Below are 22,258 nucleotides of genomic sequence, written 5' to 3' on the forward strand. Positions count from 1 at the left end.
TTTTGAAGTTTGGCTCGAGAATCATGATTAAATTAGGGCAGTTGCTGCAATCCTGACACCTTAAGCCATTGTGGCAGAAGTAAAATGAGCACGCAGCATGGTCCTTAAGCGAATGCCGCGGTCCTTAAGCAAACCGACGGTTCTCTGTGGATGTGGTTATGCCAAAAGCCAGAAGGAACTGCCAGTTATTGGCAACAATGTCATTAACAAGGGTCACGTGGCCATGAGATGTTGCATACCGTCATGAATACTGGTAGTCCTTGACTTACGAGCACAATTGAGCCCAAAATTTATGATGCTGAGTAAGAAATTCGTTTTGTACCTTTTTATGACTTTTCTGGTCATATTTGTTAAGCGAATTACTGCAGTTGTTGAGTTAGTCACATGGCTTTCTCGTTGACTGTGCTGGCCAGAAGGTCACAAAAGGGGACTACATGACCCCAGGACACTGCAACCGTCATAAATATGAACCAGTTGCCAAGCATCCAAATGTAAATCATATGACCCTGGGGATGCTGCAATCAATGGTTGTGTAAGTGCGAAAAATGGTCATGTCACTTTTTCCAATGTCATTATAACTTTGGTCACTGAATGAACTCTTGTAAGCCAAGGAGCACCTGTATGGCCATGTTGCCAGTACCTGACAACCTGACCGTGATCACATGACCATGTGGGGCGCAACCATTATAACTTTCAGGACGTAAACAGGGGTGGGATTCTATCGGTTCGGACCAGTTCGTGTGAACCGGAGGTTAAATTTGCATGTGGTTTGCTGGACCAGTATTTTGAACTGACCAGCTGGCCCTACTCACCCTTCCCCTCCCCTCCCAGGAGTCTCCATGTGGCCCATTTTTGATGCAGGTAAGTGCAGGATCTGCACGGAGGCTCTGGGAGCGGGAAAATGGCCCTTTTGGGACTACCGGAAGTCGCAAAATGGGCCTGTTCCCAGCTTCCAGAAGGCCTCCAGAGCCTGGGGGAGGCCGTTTTTGCCCTCCCAGAGGCCCGAGGGAAGCCTCTGAACCCTTGGGAAGGTGAAAATCACCTTGGAAAGTTCCCGTAGGCCACACTCACCATGGCCATGCCTACCCAACCACTGGGCAGTGAACCCATTGCTGGGATTTTTGAATCCCACCCCTGGACATAAGTCCCCCCCTTTTTTTAGGTTAGATACAACTTCAAGCGGCTGTGACTTGAAGCTGTTGTCGAGGACCTCCCTAAAGACGCTCAGTTTCTCACCTTTGTTGTACACGAGGAAGAGGGCACTCATTCCCGCCTGTTCGTGTTCACTCACCACACACTCCACTCGCCAGATCCCGGGATGAGATGGTTTCATTTCCACAGTCTCAAAGGCACCTGCCCGAAGTTGCAAGAATAACAGACAATCAACGGATCCCTTGTTCTGGCTGCTAAGTTTTATGGAACAAGATTTCAATCTTTACTCTGGTTGTATAAGGATAGTGTCCATGCCCATATGATAGGTTGATTTTAAGGATTGCTAGTATACTTGTAAATCATTGGTGGCATAGGAGTGGAGAGGAGGAAGAGGAGGAGGAAGGAGAAAGAGAAGAAGAAAAGAGGAGGAAGAGGAGGAAGGAGGAGAAATAGAAGAAGAGGAGGAGGAAGAGGAGGGAGGAGGAGAAGGAAGAGAAGAAAGGAGGAGGAAGGAGGAGGAGGAGGAGAGAGGAGGAGGAGGAGAAGAAGAGGGGAGGAGGAGGAGGAGAAGGAGAAGGAGAAGGAGAAAGAGGAGGAGGAGGAGGAGGAGGAGGAAGGAGAAGGAGAAGATGATGCTTCAGTGGATTATGGATTCCTCACTGGCTTAGTTTTATTTATGCAATTTCTCTTCCACGGATCAGGTTCTGCTTAAGCAGGAATTTATCAGGAATACTGTAATCTAGTCATGGAATTTCTGCATTGTGAAAAAGTTGAAGTAAATGATTTTTAAATCCATTTTCATTCCTGTGTTCTCCCAGAAATAAAGGGAGGAGAGGTCAAAGATGACAAAAAAACCCTGGCTCATTTTAAGCTTATTTGTATCTCTGTAAATCAGTTTATCTCCACCTCAACGACTTTAACAAGTATTAACTTCAACTCCCAGAATTAATGACCTGCTGGGGAATTCTGAGAGTTGAAGTCCACGCATCTGAAAGTCGCTGAGCTTGAGAGAAACAGCTGCTTCAAATACAGTGACCTGTCAGGAACGAACTAGAGGATGTATGTGGCTACCTCTAAGTTTATCCTTCCATGGTTAAAGAAGCTGTTCTTACTAAATTCAGGCACGAACCGGCAAAAGGTTCAGCCACTCATACTGTGCCTTACCAGGAAAGAGGTTGTAGATGGCCAAACGGTACTCCTCAGCCATTCGGAAAGTGAACACCTGTCCATGGAAGTGGACAGCGTGGATGTCCTCAATGCCACCTGCGTTCAGCAGGTACCACCTGACCCGTTGATGTAGACCCAGCACAAGGCCTGGCAACGTGTCTCTCACATGTCCATTGATAGCTGAGGAAAAGAGAACGGAGAACAGTTCAAATATAATTCAGCCCCGTCTTAATTAGCAACTTGGAGTCTTAAGTACAATTGAAAAATACTATTGCTAAATTTGCAGATGATACAACAGTGGTGGGACTCATCTCCGGGGGGTGTGGGGGAGAAGTCTGCCTACCGAGATGAGGTGGAACAGTTGCTTTCATGGTGTGGAGACAATAAGTTGGTCCTCAACACTAATAAGACCAAGGAGCTTATAATGGGCTACAGAAGGAACAGATCAGACATCCAGCCCTTGCTTATCAATGGACTGAGTGGAGCAAGTGGCCAGTTTTAAGTTTCTGGGTCAGAGGTGATATTCAGCAGGTTCTGACCAGTTCTGGAGAACCGGTAATGGAAATTTTGAGTAGTTCAGAGAACCGACAAATGGAGACCTCTGACTGGAGATTTTGCAGTATCCTTCCCCTGCCACGCCCACCAAGCCACGCTCACAGAACCGGTAGTAAAAAAAATTGAATCCCACCACTGTTCTGGGTGTTACCATAAAAGAGGACCTGACCTGGGGTGCCCACATTGCAGCACTGGTCAAAAGGGCCCAGCAAAGATTATACTACCTGAGACTTCTCAGAAAACAACAACTGAATGAAAAACTGCTGGTGACCTTCTACTGCTGCACCGTGGAGAGTATTTTAACTTACTGCACCTCTGTATGGTTTGCCAGTTGCACAATGGCAGATAGGACAGCACTCCAGAGGGTTAATGTCATTGCCCAGAGGATCATTGGTTGCCCTCTCCCCTCTTTGGAAGAGCTTTATAGCTCCCGCTGCCTTAAGAAAGCTCAAAACATTCTCAAAGATCCATCTCATTCTGGGCACCCTTTTTTTTTGTTGAACTATTACCATCTGGCAGATGGTACAGGATAACAAAAACAAGGACAAATAGGCTGAAAAACAGCTTCTATCCCAGGGCAGTAACTCTATTGAATGGTGTTTGATTTAGTTGTACGAAGTACAATGACGATAAAGTAAACTAAACTAAACTTTATGAAAATTCACTGCAGTAACATAGTTGTTGAATGAATCTGGTTTCTCCATCAGCTTTGCTTGTCTGAAGGTCGCAAAAGGGGATCACATGAGCCAGGGACACTGCAACCGTCATAAATACGAGCCTCTGGCAAGTGTCTGAATGTTGGTCATGTGACCTTAGGGATGCTGCTACGGTCGTAAGTGTGAAAAAGGTCATGAGTCACTTTTCTTCAGAGCTATTATATCTTTGAATGAACCGCTGTAAATCAAGGATTACCTGTATTTTGGAGGTTAGTTACCTAGGCTTCACCAAAATCACGAAGCAGACTCCCCGTCCCAACAAAACCCCTTTTTATTAGGCTAATGTGAATTCCTAGCATTCACATCCAGCAAAGTCCTGGCAAACAGTCTTTCAAGGGTGAATTGCAACCACAGACCTAATCAGTCTGGGAGATTTGCAGGCCGATAGCTTCCAAGTGCAACACTTGTACAAAGAAATACTTGGCAAGGAGTCTCTGAGAGTCACAAACAAATCTTCACACTAATTAAACGAACTAATTGTCTCCTGCAAACACCACTTCCCTTTCTCTCCTCTTTTATTCCCTATGAAGGGGCCATTCACTCTCCACCTGTGGCTTTACTCCCCAGTCGACCCTTGTTCCTTAGCTTTCCCTTCTCCTGGCAGCTCTGCGCATGTGCACATTGGGAACAGGCTCCAGCTGTTCTTCTGCCCCACTGATCTCCGATTCCGAAGACAGCTGATAACTGTCAGAAGGCCCTGGCCCCATCTCTGCCTCTGATGCAGAGCCCTCTTCAGAGCATTCCCCAGACTCCGGGACTGTCCCATGATCCTCCCCAACCTCTTCACTGTCCGAGTCTGCCACCAGCTCCACTGGCCGCTGGTGGACCACAACAAGTTGGGAGTCTAGAAAGAGAAGCAGGAGAGAACAGAGATGGAAGGAAGGTCCTTACCGTAGAAGGTGTGGTTGCTTTTAAGGACAGGATCATCCATCTGGATTCGGCAAGGAGACGGGCAGTTCCTTTCAAAGTTCTCAGCAAAATACCAACTCTTCGTTTCATCAAAGATGGTGAAGAGTAAGGAGAACTCTTGAATAGACAATTGTCTGGTGTGTGTGGTGCGGAGAACCCCAGCCTGGCAAATAATCAGAGGTCCAATAAGCCCGGAATGCAAGTCTTTTTCCTGAAACAGAAGAGGGAGGAAGAGAAGCAGAAAAAAAGAATAATATTGCTTTAGAACTGTCTTATTTTTTTAAAAAAACAAAAATTTCATTCAGAACATCCCAGGTAATGCTTACTGGTGTGTGTTTGTTTATCATTAGAAATGCATTAAAACACCCTTGAAATTGTCTTTTTATTATTTGCTTTGAATGTTAATATATTTGGCTTTAATGCTGGCTTTACAATTCACAGTTGTAACTGTATAATTTACAACAGAGATATAATGTGCTTAACTAACACAAGGCTATTTTAATTTGTGTCGAAAGAGCTGGCTTAGTTAATAACCCACCGTTTATATTATAAACCACCATTTTATTATAATCCAAACCGTTGCATCATAAATCGCTTTATTATTATATTAGTTGTTATTTTATTACAAACCAGCGTATATGTACACTGGCCATACATCCTTTTATTATAAAGGACAGTCCTTTGGAATTTATATATTTTTCGAAAATGCACTTTTCTCGCTTATTTGGGTCATTTATCTGGAAAGCAAAATTTAAATTTGACAGAAGCCTTCCTAACTTATTTTGCACATCATTTTTTTTTAAAGAATTCGTCCGAACAGAGATTGTGGTGCTCAATCTGTGCAAATTCCTGATCTGATTTTTTAGGTTGCTGTATCCCTAAACCAGAGGTGGGTATTCAGCCAGTTCTGATCAGTCCTGGAGAACCGGTACTGGACATTTTGAGTAGTTCAGAGAACCGGCCAATCCCACCTCTGATTGGCCTCGCCCCCATCTATTCCCCGCCTCCTGAGTCCCACCTGATTGGCTGGGTCTTCTTTGGTTGCCCTGCCCAGGAGAACGGAGCTGGAAAGCAGGTTAGTGGGGTGGGGAGGGAATGGGGACTTTGCAGTAACTTTCCTCTGCCATGCCCACCAAGCCATGCCCACAGAAACAGTGGTACAATTTTTTGAATCCCACCACTGCCCTAAACATCTGATATTGGTAACCCCAGTAGTAAATAAGAATTCGCCATTTACCAAGTTAACACTGGAAAAGTAGGCCCATGCTTTGCAGTCGAATTCACTGGTACCAGGAGCCATTTCAGGCAACACCTTGAGGGAGTATTGGTGAACCTGGTTAGGCTGAACAGCCTCTGGTCTCTCGTATTCTCTATCTTCCTGACTGCCTTCATATGGCAGTAAGTTAGAATGGAAAGAATAAGGTCGGGAAGCCATGTTCTTGAAAGTCACCTAATATGAGGGAGAAATACGCGAAGTAGAATTAGGAGAAGGGTGAAGAACCCACAGACTTTGAGCTGTGGGAGATCCTAAACCTTCCTTCTTTATTCTAGGAGCCATGGTGGCACAGTGGTCAGAATATAGTATTGCAGGCTAACTCGCTGCTCACTGTCAGTAGTTTGATCCTGATCAGTTCAAGGTCGACTCAGCCTTCCATCCTTCTAAGGTTGGTAAAAAGAGGAGCCAAATTGTTGAGGGCAAAATGCTGGCTCTGTAAATTGTTTAGAGCGGGCTGTAAAAAGTTCTATGAAATGGTACACAAGTCTAAGTGGCTATTGCTATTTTCTAGATCCTTGGAAATCTTAATGGAGGAAACCATCAACAAAAGCCACTTGAAGCACGGTTGGTCTTTACCTTTAGGAAGCCATTAGAAACAGAATTTTTCCAGAAGTTCGTTGGTGACCATAATGCCCAGAATGATTGTAACTATTACTGCAGAGCCTTAGGATTGTGGTGAGTGGAAACAAGCAAATAAAATCAAGGAGGTGTGATTTATTTAGAACCTTCAAAAAGCTGGTTTCATTTATCATATTTTGGGTGTGAGTTACACACCAGATGAGCAGAACAAACCAACCCTCAGGTTCCGACATTGCTCGCACAAAAAAAAACCTGTTATGTCTACATTGGCTGGTTCACCTTTAGAGAAAGAATAAAAAGAGAACAAGGAACTAGAGCCATCTTTTATCCCACAACTCATCCTGGGGTTGTCAGATAGTGATCCAATATTTTCATCTTAGAACTGCTGTAATTTTCACCTTGACAGTCTCAAAATGGCTGAGTTGGAGATTGCAAAGAAGATAGGCTAGAGACTTCAATGTGGCAAACATAGAAGAGGGATTTAAATGACAAAATATTCCTTTTTTATAAAAAAAAAAGTCCACTTTAATTATCGGAGATTTGACCCTCTAATATTTTCTACCCACAGATCTATATCTCACCACAATTGTATCTTCAACCTGTCCACGGATGAATGGTCCCAGAATACCCAAATGTTCATCTAGCTCTCCACGGACTATCTGTCGTGTAAAACTGCTGTCAAAATATTCTTGGAAAACAACTTTCTTATAACTTCTAGAGAGCTTTCTCCAGCTGGTCCTCGGATCACTGCACATAGAACACAAGCAATTGATGTGATGAAATAAAACCTTTTATTTGTATCTAGAGCTAGATGGGCTAAAACTGCATGTAATCTGTAATATTCCACCATCCTTTCTCTCTTGTTAGTCTTGTTAGTCCCACATCCCAACTCATCTGCAATGAGTTCTTCTTATGCTTTCTGGTAGTGTACGTTTTAGTTATATGCTACTTGGTTAATTACAGCTCTTGGCTAGCATTGAGCAAACTGTCTTTTCTCAAATCTTTGGTGAATGTTTCTATTTACAAAAATGGCAGCTGTTCTACGGTTCTGAACCACAGCAATAGTTTAATGGCAAAGAGTATAAAATGAGTATTGAACTCCACCCATGAATTCAGTCGTAACTGTTATTTCTGACTCTGTTCTCTTTCTACAATCAAGTGGCAATATTGCTCTAACAAAAACATTTCCTGACAGTGGGAACAATTAATCAGTGGAATGGCTTGCCTCCAGAAAGTGAGTGCCTCCAACACTGGAGGTTTTTAAGAAGGGTTTGGATAACAATTTGTCTGAAATGGTATAGGGCTGTGATGGCAAACCTATGGCACGCATGCCACAGGTGGCTCAGAGAGCCATTTGTGCGGACATGCAAGCCCCACCCAAACTTACCTGCACTGCACATGCGCTGATTTTTGACCCATTGAGGCCTTTTTCGCCCTCTCAGAGGCTCAAGGGAAGCTTCTGCAGCCTTTGGAGGCCGAAAAATGGGCCCATTTTTCGGCCTCCAAAGGCTGCAAAGGCTTCCCTCAAGCCTCTGGGAGGCCGAAAAGGCCTCAAGCAGCTGAAAATCAGCTGGGAGGTGGGCGCGTGTGTGTTGCAGGTAAGGGGGTGGCGTGGGGGGGATCGTACGCACATGCACAGGGGGCGTGGGGGGGGCACACACATTGCCTTCTGGGTGCTGCCACGCGAGTGCATGCACAATTTTCAGCAAAGGTTAGCCATCGCTGGTATAGGGTTTCCTGCTTAAACAGGAGGTTGACCTCCAAGATCTCTTCCAACTCTGTTATTCTGTTATTTAAATAATATTAATATTGACTTTGAACTAACAAATAAAAACAGGGTTTAATTTAGCCACGGAGCCCACCTGAGTCATTTGGGCAAAGGGATGGGAAAAACTTACCTGTCTCTCAGATATGGGGAGGGAATAGAGCCACCGTAATCCCATGTCACCTCAACTGCAGCAATGTAATATGGACGGATTTTCCCAGTGAACATCCGGGGATCTTGTTCATCTTCATAGATATCGAACTCCTCCTCGGTCTCCTCTGTATTGCTATATTCATCATAGTCAGATTTCTCTTTCATAGGTCTTGAGAAGTTTTCTCCTGCTGGTGGGTTGACATCTAAGGAGGTTCTGGAGACCTTCACATGAAACTCGGCCCCCGAATCTTTGCTGAGTGGGATTCCCACTTCTTCCTTTCCTTTGAATACTGCTGATTCGTCTTTTAAGCTGGGAGTTTCGCTTTGTTCATCATTAAACCCATTCATTTCTTTTGAGCTATTGATGTCCTTCAACAGCTGCCCTTGAATGCTCTGGTTGGATGATGGAAGCTCTTGAGAAAACCTATCGTTTGCTGATGGAGTTTGTTGCAGCAAGATTTTCACCTCCTCTCGCTTAATAGTAGCTTTCAAAGATCCGTTTCTTAATGTTTGTTCTTGATCTCCACTAGACTTCCTTAAGTGTGACTGCAAAAGAGTTTCTGGTCGAGCTTGTCTCATAATTGGTGCATCTTTGGGAGAGCTAAATGGGCCAGATGTGTGTGCTGGTTCTGTGTTTTTCAGAGAAAGAAAGTTGATTTCTGAAATATTTCCTTCTGCAAAAACATTTGAAGTTAGCCCTTGCTTTGTTTCCATATTATGGTCTCTTGTTTCTGTTCTAACATGATGAGGAGTCGCAGTGGTATTGAATACATTGTTCATTGCGGGGGATAAGCTTAGATTATATTGGATGATGTTCCATAGAGAATAATACGAAGCTGTGGTTCTTGCATCATTTGTTATCGGATGATCTCCTTTAGCTCTACCTGTTAAGGGAGGTCCTGTTATGTAAGACTCAGTCTTATCGCTTGTCTTGAGGAAGCTGAGCAATGGCTGAACTCTTTCATCGCTCTCTCTAGAAGTTTTAGCTTTGGAATCTGTTCTAGCAGCTATTTCATCCAACAGGACTTCCTGTGATTTTGCAGACCTCTCTCTCAAGCGTCTCCTGCAACCACGGGAATGCTGTAGACAGGCCATTGACTTTGTCCCATGTGTTGTCATTTCTGGGCTCTCTTGGTTTAGTTTTGACTGGTTCTCTTCTGGGTTAGAACTTATATTCTTCCCCAGGCCAGCTGGCTGCGATGGAGAGGTTCCTTCTAGGTGTAAAATATCTCCTTTCCCAGATAAATTTACCTGGGGAATCCTTAAAATTGACCTGTTTTGCGTAACATTTTGCTCCACATTCAGGACTCTATGGGAATTTGTAACACTGGTCTTACTGGATGCAGCTTTGAATTTGGGCAAAGATTCTTTTCCTGAGAGATGCTTATCTTGGTCTGTTTCTTGAAAATCTCCTGGGAGAGGCAAGCTATCTCTTCCAGTCTTAGTAGAAGAGAGATTTATAGAGAACCTGTCATTGTCATTTTCAATATCATTATCATGGAGAGACCTGTCCATAATATCAATCCATTTACCTGAACTCATCGCCTCCTCTCTCTTTGGAAATAAGGGTTTTTTTCCATTCAAAAGATTTGGCAACCCAACAGTTCGATTTATCTTGAGCTCCATAATCTTCTCCCTCTCATTACCCTGCGGAGTCTTCCTCAGAGGTTTTGCATTGATTGCTTCATTGTGGGGCACTGTATGAATATCGTTATGACCAAGAGAAAGAAGTTCGCTTACAGATGTAGCGTTTCCAGGACCATTAGTTGGCCCATGAATTCCTGCATCAAGAGCTTTTCTATCTAGATTGGCTGAACTTGCTAACGAAAGGTTATTATGACGTGATATTTCCTGTGCGAGTGGTGAGTTTTCTGAAGGAGAATGTTCTTCAAAACTTTGCTTCGGTAGAGGTTGTTCTTCGATGGAGAAAGCATCCATGGGCAACATGTCCAACAAGGGTTCATCCAAGGTTAAGGGTTCCCCAGGAGAGATGAGGGGGTGAGTGGAATTCTTGTTGTGGTTTTTTTTGAGAAGATGGTTAGATTGCTCAAGGCACTTCAGCCTTCCATCTTCTGAAAGTGAGGTAGCATTTGGGCATAGTTGGAGATGTCTACTTGTCTTGGAGAAACCTCTTGCCTGTAGGGTATTGGCTTCACCGATATAATCTGATGGAATGCCTTCATCATAGTAATCTTCATAGTCCTTGCCATCGTACTCTTCTTGGCGACATACAAAAATACTTAACTTAGCTCTCATTCCTTGTTTTCGAAAATTAGGATTCAAGCATCCCAGCATCCATTTGCCTGTCTCAGAGAAAAGGAAAAACAAAACCAAAGAAAAACCCAGAAATAAAATGAGAGGAAGACTTAAACAACATACACATTATATCAGAAATGCGTTATCTAGGACCTGGTATCTGAGTTAGTATGATCTGGAAACCGTGACGAAACCTTCAAAGGTTATTACCAAATTGTTGCAACTGGAGAAAAGGTTTAAGTCAGGGAGTGTGACCACTGATATGCCAGTCAGAAACCAAGAATGGCCTTCAGCCCTCAAACAGGGGCACACCTGTCAAATTTCTAGCAACATAAGAAATAAAGATTCATAATGAATCTCATTGGTCAATCTTTTTGTTGTCAAGGAGGTAAGAGCATTGTGAAAATGGAATAGTGAGCCCATTAAAGTGATTCTGAGAACTATTTAAATCCCTTTGTCATTGAATGCAAACTAGCTTGTTTTTTTTTCTATCTCAGACTGAATTGAAATGTCCATCATTTCATCATTAATAACATTTTCAATTACTCCCATTTTTTCCCCAATTCTAAAATCAGCCCTAAAGATCTCCCTATTTTGTATAACTCAGCATTGGTTGCACTTTCTGCTAGCTATAACTCTTAACTGTCGGATTTTAGGAAATATCTAAAAGTTGGGCTACTTTCTTTCCAGAAGTTTTTTTAATTGTGTCCTCTTTTATATCTGGGATTTGGATGAAGGGACTTAATGATATTATTTATTTATTTATTTATTTATTTATTTATTTATTTATTTATTTTATTTATTTGATTTGCCAATTGTTTACAAGATAATAAGTATAAGTGTATACATAGTTGTGAATACTTGAAATGGGTACATATAAGAAAAATAAAAGAATAAGAGAAACAATAGGACAGGGACGGTAGGCACGTTGGTGCGCTTATGCACCAACTTATATTGGTTTATAACTGGTACATTTTCACCCCGAGTATCAAGAGGACATCTGTTGGATTCCAATTTGTAGCAACATCTTCCCTGTTGTCAACGATCAATAAAGGTGGGAATTCTAGTTCATCAACCCCTGAAGGCACCAGGTTTTTCAAAGAACAATGGACGTCAACCTTACCTGGATTGTCCATGGACATGATAACCGTCTCTCCAGAGAAGGGGTAGACTGCCAGGACCTCCTCAGAGACAGTGTTGTGCTTAAAAGTGTTTCCAGAGAAGAAGACAGAGATGATCTCGCTCTGGGCACCCACGTTTAGGACATACCAATAGACCACCTGGTTCTGGCAGAGTTTCATTTGAAGATTATTAAAGACATACCCATTGATACCTGGAAGAAGAGTGAGGAAAAAATACTGATGATGAAGCCCAAAGAATTTCAATACTCGGTAGCATCCTAAAGCAGGATTTCCAACCCCCAGTCTGTGGACCAGCCCTGGGCCACGGTATGCCAGAAACTGGGCTGTGCAAACAAGCGAAGCTCCATCTGGGGATGCAACCTGTTGTGGTTCGCCGGCAGCCACTGCAGACGGCAGCGGAATCAGTCAGTGGGAGAGAATGGGGACAAGTCTGGGAGTCTGGAGAGGACTCAGACGAGAGTCCTGCTTCCAATGCAGAGATGGGGCCAGGACCATCTTGGAGTGGGGTGCTGACTCCGGTGCCACAGGAGTCTGGCAGCAGTGAGGCCAAGGAACAAGGGGAGCAGGTTCCCAGTGTGCATGTGTGCAGAGCTGCTAGAAGGTGAGAGCAGCTGAAGCAGAAGGGGCGACTCAGGAGTACGGCTTGGAGGTGATTGCCCCTCTCCTAAGGTATAAAGGAAAGGCAAAGGTAGAGAAACCTTTGCAGGAAGCAAAGTCATTCACTCTGTTCGGATTAATCCTTGAAGCTCTGTGTGGACTTTGTACTTCAATTGGTTTTTTACAATTAATTTGGCATTTTAGTTGTTGGCAGCAATTCAAAGGAGATAAAGGTGGGTGCTTATTTCGAGGGACTGTTTGGGACTCATTACGAGCTGGGAATGCAGATAATTCCCAGCCTTGAAATGAAACAAGAGTTTGGACTAAGTGTGTGATTAATTACGGTCACAGGAAGCCTTGGTCAGAACACAGACAGCATGTGAAACCATGCCCCCTCTGGTCCCTGGAAAAAACTCTCTCCATGGAACCAGTTCCCGGTGCCCAAAAGGTTGGGGCTGCTGCCCTTGGGGAATTGATCCAAGATATGTGGAAAAACCATGTCATCAAAGGCTGGACTACAATCTCATTACATCCATCCAGCACGACCTCTGCGAAGTCCAGATGCATCTAAAGAAGTGGGTCTAGATCTGGGGAAAGTTCATCTGATTATTGATCATGATTATCAGCATAATTACCATGTTATATCTCATCTTTTCCCAATGAAGTTGAGGTGGGTTATACAGAATTCATCCAAGAAGCTCCTTCAGAACATGAATAGAATAGAATAGAATAGAACAGAATAGAATAGAATAGAATAGAATAGAATAGAATAGAATAGAATAGAAATATTTATTGGCCAAGTGTGATTGGACATACAAGGAATTTGTCTTGGTGTAAATACTCTCAGCGTACATAAAAGAAAAGATACCTTCGTCAAGAGTCAAGAATCATAAAGTACGACACTTAATGATAGTCATAGGGTACAATAAGCAATCAAGTAGCATTATTAGATCTTCCACAACAGCTTCAGCTATGTGTAAGAAAGGCACATGTAACATCTTAACTTCCTTTCACTGTTCTTCACGCCACCTTTTAAAAAAAATCTGGAGCTACTCACTGTACATGACGTTGGATGCATAGAATTCAGGGTCTTGAGGCTTAATGTTGGCTGCATCGGAACAATATCGCTTGACATTCTCTGACAAGTACCAGCTCCAATTTTCATTAAAGACAGAAAACAGCACAAATCTTGCTTCATCGGCAATCATCTGAAGGGATGACAAAAGTAGAGGATTAGTGGGTCAGAATTTGGGTGAGGGAACTAGAGATTAAGATGCTGGACCAGGAAAGACCAATGATCCAAAAATGTATTTGCTGATCGTAAGATTGCCACTATCTTTCAAAATGATAACAGGGATGTCTCTGCTCTTTGAATAATGCCAGGCTATGGATCAAATGTTTCTAGAGAATTAGTTGCTGGTAAAACTGTATTTTCTTCTCCCAAAAATTGACCTCATTGAAGGACAAATAACCTTTTATTTATTTATTTATTTATTTGATTTGCCAATTGTTTACAAGATAATAAGTATAAATGTATACATAGTTGTGAATACATGAAATGGGTACATATAAGAAAAATAAAAGAATAAGAGAAACAATAGGACAGGGACGGTAGGCACGTTGGTGCGCTTATGCACGCCCCTACAGACCTCTTAGGAAAGGGGTGAGGTCAATAGTAGACAGTCTAAGGTTAAAGTTTTTGGGGTTTGGGGACAATCCTCTTTGCAACGGAAAGAACAGTAGTTCTAAGGGACGTGTCTTACTTTACCACTGTTGATAGTCAAGTGGCATCCTAAATCAGGGGATCGAAACATATTAGATGTGGGGCTCACTCTGGAGAGATTGAGAGATTTTAGCAGATGCAAAAGAACATAGCCATACTGTTGTGAAGCATCACCATGCTGATTATATTTATTCGCTGCTCTTATGAAATATTCCCCACCTCATTTTCCAGTTCCATTCTAGGTATAGTTTGGAAGTGAAATGGGCCTATTATCCGGTCTGCAAAGCCTGCAGAGGCTTTTTTTCAAGTCTCTGGGAGGCTGAAAAAGGCCTCAAACTGGCCGAAAATCAGCTGTGAGGTACAGTGCAGGTAAGGGGGTGGCAGGGGGTGGCGGCAGCAGGGGGATTGTGTGTGCATGTGCAGGGGCCATGGGAGAGCATGCACATTGTCTTCTGGGTGCTGGCAGGAGTCCAAAAAGTTTAGCCACCACTGATCTGGTCCAACCCCCTGCTCGAGGAGGAGAGTCTCTTCCAAATATTAGCCTCTACCCAGGATCGAACTCACAGCCTCCTGATTATAAGGTGAGAGCTCCACTTCTAGGCCACAAGAGCTGGGCTCAGGCCACTGGATCATGTGGAATAGGTAGGCTGTCTTGGATAATCATAAAAGCACTCGGTGAACTTCCATGACTGAATCCCAATCCAATCCTTTAGCCATTACACCAACCTTGGAAACCTGGCGAAAATGTAGCACCAGATACCCTGTTTATAAGATGCTTAAACAAGAGATCTGGAAAAAAAAGCTACAACATTTACTTGAAGTAACCCCACATGGATGGGACCAAGATCTACATCTTAACCCTTGAGGGCTTCCAAGAGATCTGAAGTCTCAATTCTCAAGAGAAGCATATCAAACCTACTACATCCAGTCATAATGTGTGGTGAACATCCCAGTTGTTTCTGCCACGGTATAGCAATCAACAAACCTGATTGCCTCTCTGATCCATGGATTCTTTGAAACAGATCAGGAGGGGTCCAATAAGCCCAGATGCTAAGTCTTTAGCCGGTTTGATTGAGCTGTAATAGTAGCGAGTCAGGCAACTGGGATCAGATCTGGTCGGCCCATCCTCTGGCATTATCTTCCACCTGTACGTGAACACCTGTTTGGGCCGTATCGGTACCACCTTCATATTCTGATCTAGGAAGAAACAAACCACAAAATCATACAGTTTAATTTCCTACTGGTTTGCTGCAGCCACGTTTGTTGCACAACTAAGGCACGGTGGCCTGGACAAGACATTATGCCAAGGGTCTTCAAACTTGGCAAGTGTAAGACTTGTGGACTTCAACTCCCAGAATTCCTGAGCTAACATGACTGGAGGAGGAATTCTGGGAGTTGAAGTCCACAAGTCTTAAAAGCTGTCAAGTTTGAAGTTCCCCTGCACTATGCTAAGCTACAAACCATGGCTTTAGAAAGCCCACTGGACTATATCATACCAAAATAAAACTTTAAACACTCTCATATTAGGTGATAAGGTATATATGCACATACAGCATCTGAGATAGGCAGCTATAGAAGTTCAACAAATAAATTTGCTCCCATAGCCTTCTACAATTCCACAAGAGGGCAGCAATGGTTTTTAGAAAGCTAGATAGTAATTTTGTTCATACACAGACAGACACAGAGAAAGAAAGAAAGAAAAGAAAGAAAGAAAGAAAGAAAGAAAGAAAGAAAGAAAGAAGGAAGGAAGGAAGGAAGGAAGGAAGGAAGGAAGAAAGAAAGAAAGAAAGAAAGAAAGAAAGAAAGAAAGAAAGAAAGAAAGAAAGAAAGAAAGAAAGAAAGAAAGAAAGAAGAGAGAGAGAGAGACAGAGAAAGAGAGAGAGAGACAGACAGAGACAGAGACAGAGACAGACAGAGAGAGAAAACAAAATGTGTGGAAGACAGATTTTATCGCCTTAGGGCAGAACAAATGGGGGTAATGGTTTGATTGGAAGAGAGCAGAGCTCTGCAAAAAACACCCCGGAATGAAGAAAAGGGCAAAAAAAAAAATGAATTTTAATGGAAATCTGCCCTTATTCCAAGAATCATACTATAGGTAGTCCTCGACTTACGACCACAATGGGAGCCCAATATTTCTGCGGTTAAGTGAGACATTTGTTAAGTGAGACCTGCTACATTTAACAACCTTTCTTGGCACAGTGGTTAAATGAACCATTGCAGTTGTTAGGTTAGTCACATGCTTGTTAAGTGAATCTGGCTTCCCCCATCGACTTCGCTTGTCAAAAGGTCGCAACAGGGGACCCCATGATCCCCAGGGACTCTGCAACCGTCATAAATACGAACCAATTATCAAGCATCTGAATTTTGGTCGCATGATCATGAGGATGTTGCAAAGGTCATAAGTCACATTTCCCAGTGCCGTTGCAACTTTGAACGGTCGCTGAATGTTATAAGTCGAGGACTATCCATAGACTTTAAAACTCATCACAAACTAGATGAGGCTGGTCTAATCTGCAATTTCAGGCTTGATATTCAAATAAACACATTCCTAGTTTTTGAAAGAAACAAAGCTAGTTTGAAAACTGGGGTCAGCTCTGACTGGAAGCAGCAGATATGAACCAGAAGAGGCACTATTCCTGTTTTCTCCTTCTATTAGCAGACAGAATAGATGATGTAACATTAAGCAAATAATGTTGGCCTCTTAGATTAGCTGCAGATGCTCAATTTATCATCCTCATCTTCATTTAATCACCCCATAATCCCTTCTGGGGTGGAGTCTGAGCAACCGAATGGAGCTAGCAGAGTGTTTTACTGGCCGGATGCTCTTCCTGTTGCCAATGCAGAGTTTTGTTCAGCAGATATGTTCTCAGTGTGGCCAGAGAGAGAAATATCTGCCTCTACCTAGGATCGAACTCACAGCCTCCTGAGGCGAGAGCTCCACCTCTAAACCACTGTACCATTCCCTACGCTTCATTTATCATGATGTTTGATTGAACACAGAACACAATCTTCAGACGGGCTTTGCAGATCAGGCTGAAGGCTCAGCCTGATCTGCAAACCAACTTGGCTTGTTTGACTCCTCCCTCCCTCACCCTACTTTCAGATTACATGTGAATGCAGCATGAGAGTCATCCCCACCGCCCTTCCACAGCCACTTCCCAAGTGATTCCCCACTTCCAACCGTCTTACGTCGGAGACTTCCGATAGGATGGAATGAAGTGACATTGGTGATTCCGTGAGGGTAAATGTTGTATGGCCGGCTGGCCAAATTCTTAAACACAATCTGAAACGAGACAGTTTGATATTCCATTCAGTCTCTTTGCAGCATTCCAGATGTGGAACAATAAAAGGTAAAGTAAAGGTTCCCCTCGTGCTAGTCGTTTCCGGCTCTAGAGGGCGATGCTCATCTCCGTTACAAAGCCGAAGAGCCAGCACTGTCCGAAGACGTCTCCGTGGTCCTGTGGCTGGCATGGCTAAATGCCGAAAGTGCACGGAATGCTGTCACCTTCCCACCAAAGTGGTCCCTATTTTTCTACTTGCATATTTTACCTGCTTTCGAACTGCTAGGTAGTGTTCTGACCTACACCCTTTTTCAACAAATCAAACACAATCCAAAGGGAACAGAAACCTTGCAATGCTTCTGCAAAATAATTAGCTGTGATAAGCACAAGCCTTGCTAAACTGTGCGAGACTTGCCAAAAGATAATAGACAAGAAATAATTTGCAATACAAGAATCTTCAAATACGAACTCAGGATACTGGAATGCCCATGAGGCTGGAGTTTCAAAACGTCTTTGCCTTCTGCAAAGTACGTTCCTTTCACAGCTGGCTTTTATCTTCTTGAAGGAGGGGCCATTACCTTGCAGCCTTACTCCCGAATCACCTGTGCTGTTGTAGCTGCTCTTTCCTGCGAGCAATCCTGCGTGCATGAGCACTTGGCACAGGCTCCTCACAGGAACCTCCTCATCACTGCTGCCAGCCCCCACAATCTTTGAAGGCAGCAGTCCACTCCCTAATGGTCCTGGCCCCTCATCTGAGTCCTCGCTCTCCTCAGCCATCCGCACCTGCTGCCGGCTAACCACAACAGGTTGGTAGAAGCTGGGACAAGTAACAGGAACTCACTCCCTTACGCGGCGCTAGGGATTCAAACCACCAAACTGCCGACCTTTCTGATTGACCAGCTCAGCGTCTGAGACACTGCGCCCCTACATGGAACAATATTATGTATCAAATCTACCAAAATAGAGAAATGAAGACCTGGGACCTTTCAAATCGTGTTTAACTCCAAATCTTATTAAAATTATTATTAAAATTATTATAAAATCTCACATTTTTGACAGTTGCAGCCTTCCAGAATCTATGGCATCCCGTTTTGCAACCTTCTTAGGAGAAAAGTTAACAGGGAAACTAGATTCACTTAACAACCATGTTACTAATTTAACAACTGCAGTGATTCTTTAATAAAGGTGGTCAGAAAAGTTGTAAAATGAGGCAAAACTCAGTTAACAAATGTCTCACTTAACATCATACGTTTTGGGCTCAATGTTGGTTGTAAGTGGAGGTCTACCTATATATTTTAACTTTCCAATGTTTTGCAATACTACATATTGCAGTGAAAAGAATGGAAAAGTTATATTCCTGGTGTCAACAAAAGATTTCTGGAAATGTGTGACTTCTCTGTTTTGGAAAAAGCAATATTTTCTACCAATCGAAAGATGCAGCAGTGGTGAGATTCAAAAATGTTTATTATCTGTTCTGTGGGCATGGCTTGGTGGGCGTGGTGTGGCTTGGTGGATGTGGTAGGGGAAGGACACTGCAAAATCCCCATTCCTTCTCCACCCCACTAACCTGCTTTCCAGCTCCATTCTCCTGTGCAGGGCAACCAAAGGAGACTCAGCCAATCAGCTGGGACTCGGGAGGTGGAGAATAGATGGAGGTGGAGCCAGTCAGAGGTGATATTTGTCGGTTCTCCGAACTCAAAATTTCCGCTACCAGTTCTCCAGAACTGGTCAGAACCTGCTGAATATCCACTTCTGAGATACAGCAATGTGTGTTATTATAGCAGAGGTTTTGGGGTACTGTATCTTACAACCAAAAGCATGTATTGTTGATATTATAGCAGTGAATATTGTAAAACCAAGGACTATAGGAAAGTATGGATATTCTTCCGCGTTTGTAGTTTAAATGTTTGAAAGTTACTTTTAGATCAGATTAAAGATTGTTTTGTTACCAAGAATAAATATCTTACATTTTTAACAAAGGTGCTTTTTTCAAGAGGCAAAACTGAACTTTCTGTTTTTTCTTTGAAGACATTTTGCTTCTCATCCAAGAAGCTTCTTCGGTTCTGACTGGATAGTGGGGAATGGAAGGATTTATACTCCTTGCAGACAGCTGGTCATTTGCATTCTTCTGCATCTCAAACTGAAGTGCAAATAGTTCCTGTAGTCTGCAATTTTTTCTGTGGTCTGCAATTTTCCACTCCCCAACCAGCCAGTCAGAGCTGAAGAAGCTTCTTGGATAAGAAGCAAAACGTCTTCAAAGAAAAACCAGAAAGTCCAATGACCTGGATGACTTTGGGACAACAAATGACCTGGATGACTGAAAAATCTCCATAGATTTCTTTGCATTTGTAATGTAATGCACATTTGTACAATGTGCATATATGAATGCTTGTTAGAAAGAAAGAGAAAGAGATCATGGTTGAACCTGGTCAACTGGTCGACTGAGAATCTCCATAGATAGTTACATTTTTAACAAATGAATGTGAACACACCACCTTTCATTAAATTTTTTTTCTCAGACTTCAGAATCATCTTAATTACCAGAGTTTCCCCCAAAATAAGACCCTGTCTTATATATTTTTTGCTACCAAAAAAGGCACCAGGTCTTATTTTGAGGGGATATCACCCACTGACTAACCTCACTTGCGTGCGTCACTCCTGGCCTCCTTTTCGCTTTCAGAGGCTTTCAGGATTTTCTTCTTCTGCAGCCGGCAATACTTTCCTGAAGGCCTCTGGAGCTGAGAACACAGTGTTGGATCGATCCAGAGCTTTGTTCTCAGCTCCAGAGGCCTTCAGGAAAGCCTTGCCAGCCTTGCTGGCTGCAGATCAAATGGGCCGGCAAGGCAGTTGTCGGGGTGCGCGAGGCCTGGCTAAAACTGTCCAAAGGTAAGTAGTAGGGCAGCTCCACGACCCCTCCATCCTCACTCTAGCTTAATTTTTACCCGTGCATTCTGGAGTGGGCAGGATCTTAATTAGGGCTTATTTTGGAGGGGGTAGGGCTTATTTTGGGCACACTTACCCGTGCACTCTGGAGTGGGCAGGATCTTAATTAGGGCTTATTTTGGAGGGGGTAGGGCTTATACTGGGCGCACGTGTAAAAATCAAGCTAGGACTTACTTTCAGGGTAGGTCATATTTTTGGGGAAACAGGGTAAATTGAGTGAATTTCTTAAGGAGCTGACCTCCTTCTATTCAAACTTTCATGGATTCTTGAAAACAGCTTGCTCAGTTGGTTTGCTTGTTTATTTATGCAATGCAATTATGGATCAATTACTCATTTCCCTCAAACTTGATAGAGTTTACAATCAATGAAAGCAATCAATTTACTGCTAATTAACTCAGGCAGACCTGGTGCGGTCAATATCAAGATTGATATGCTCTATTGGTGGGGGGAAATGAGATTCTTTAATGAATTGGTGGAAAAAAGCAGAACATTGGTGTAAAAGGTCTTCAATCCAACTGACTAAAAAAATGTGGGTAGACCAAACCTTTGGTGAACACAGTTTTTATTGATTCATATTACTGAATGGGCATTGTTCCAGCATCCTATTCACTCTTATAATGTTTAGTATCCTGTGCTATTTTAATGTTTTATCCTCTTAACGAAGAGGTATTGCTTTGAAATGCGTAGGAACTTAGTCATAGCAAAGTCTTTGTGGAATCAATTTGCCTCCTTTTTCATCTATTTAATAGGGTATACAAGTAGTCCTCAGGACCACAATTGAACCCAAAATTGATGTTGTTAAGTGAGTTCTGCCCCATTTTATGACTTTTCTTGCCACTTTTGTTAAGCGGATCATTGAGGTTCTTAAATTAGTAACACGGTCATTAAGTGAATCTGGTTTCCACATTGACTTTGCTTGTCAGAAGGTCGCAAACGGGGCCCCAGGATACTCCAACCGTCATAAATGTGAATTCCTTGTCAAGCATTTGAATGTAAATCACGTGGTTATGGCGATGTTGCAATGGTCATAAGTCGCTTTTTTCAGTGCCGTTGTAACTTTGAAGGGTCACTAAATGAACTCTTGTAAGTTAAAGACTACCTGTATTTCTTCTCTTGGCTCTCAACTTTCATGAATATCCCCGTGAGGTTGTATGCACAAGAGGTCCAAAATGATTCTTTGGAATCAATTTCAAAGGATGCCCAAGTCAACTTAATGGTTAAAGACAGCTGATAATCCTCAAATGTTTTCCACCCCAAAGAATAAATTATTCATTAATTTTATTGATTAGCCCTAGGGCCATATCAAAGTCCCAGAAACAAATTATTACTAAAATTTGATAAAAGCCATTTAAAATGGAATTGGATAAAATACAATTTAAAATGAAATTGGAATAAACTACAGTGTAAAAGGAAATTGGAATAAAATACAATAGTTTAAGATTTAGATAAAATATGATGAAATTAGATTTCGGTGTCACCCCTACAATCTACCCCAATCAGTCCCACATATGCAGATCAAAAAATAACTAAATGAACTGAACATTTCTGATAGAATTCATTAAAATTTTTAACAGATAACAGATAATCAGAGTTGGAAGGGACCTTGTAGGTCATCTAGTCCAACCCCCTGCCCAAGCAGGAGATCCTACACCATTTCTGACAGATGGGAGCCCAGTCTCTTCTTGAAAGTCTCAAGTGATGGTGCTCCCATAACTTTCAAAGGCAACTTCTGTTCCACGGGTTGATTGTTTTCCCTATCAGAAAATTCCTCCTTATTTCCAGGTTGAATGTCTCCTGGTTCAGTTTCCATCCATTATTCCTTGTCTGGCCTTTGGGTGCTTTAGAAAATAGCTTGACCCCCTCCTCTCTGTGGCAGCCCCTCTAATATTGGAGCACTGCTATCCTGTCTCCCCTGGTCCTTCTCTTCGCTAGACTAGCCATGCCCAGTTCCTGCAGCTGTTCTTCATATGTTTTAGTCTCCAGTCCCCTAATCATCCTGGTTGATAAGGAAACTACACAAGGATCCTTCTGTATTTTTGATCGT

The 22,258-nt window shown here is 42.8% G+C and overlaps 1 protein-coding gene across 1 annotated transcript in view; it reads right to left on the reverse strand.

Moving 5' to 3' along the window:
- Window positions 1-22,258, reverse strand: part of F8 (coagulation factor VIII) — a 58,979-nt gene that overhangs the window by 14,153 nt on the left and 22,568 nt on the right. Inside the window, exons 10-19 of the mRNA XM_087972128.1 lie at window positions 17,180-17,273; window positions 14,976-15,187; window positions 13,325-13,475; window positions 11,652-11,861; window positions 8,253-10,575; window positions 6,936-7,101; window positions 5,737-5,949; window positions 4,482-4,710; window positions 2,317-2,499; window positions 1,237-1,353 (exon numbers count right to left, since the gene is read on the reverse strand). Of these exons, the coding sequence (XP_087828254.1) occupies window positions 1,237-1,353; window positions 2,317-2,499; window positions 4,482-4,710; window positions 5,737-5,949; window positions 6,936-7,101; window positions 8,253-10,575; window positions 11,652-11,861; window positions 13,325-13,475; window positions 14,976-15,187; window positions 17,180-17,273 (3,898 nt within the window). The remainder of the gene's footprint in view (window positions 1-1,236; window positions 1,354-2,316; window positions 2,500-4,481; window positions 4,711-5,736; window positions 5,950-6,935; window positions 7,102-8,252; window positions 10,576-11,651; window positions 11,862-13,324; window positions 13,476-14,975; window positions 15,188-17,179; window positions 17,274-22,258) is intronic.

This window comes from Notechis scutatus, chromosome 10 (assembly GCF_049901735.1).
Source record: "Notechis scutatus isolate UNSWTSFEM ecotype Mainland chromosome 10, rNotScu1.2, whole genome shotgun sequence".
Classification (NCBI taxonomy): domain Eukaryota; kingdom Metazoa; phylum Chordata; class Lepidosauria; order Squamata; family Elapidae; genus Notechis; species Notechis scutatus.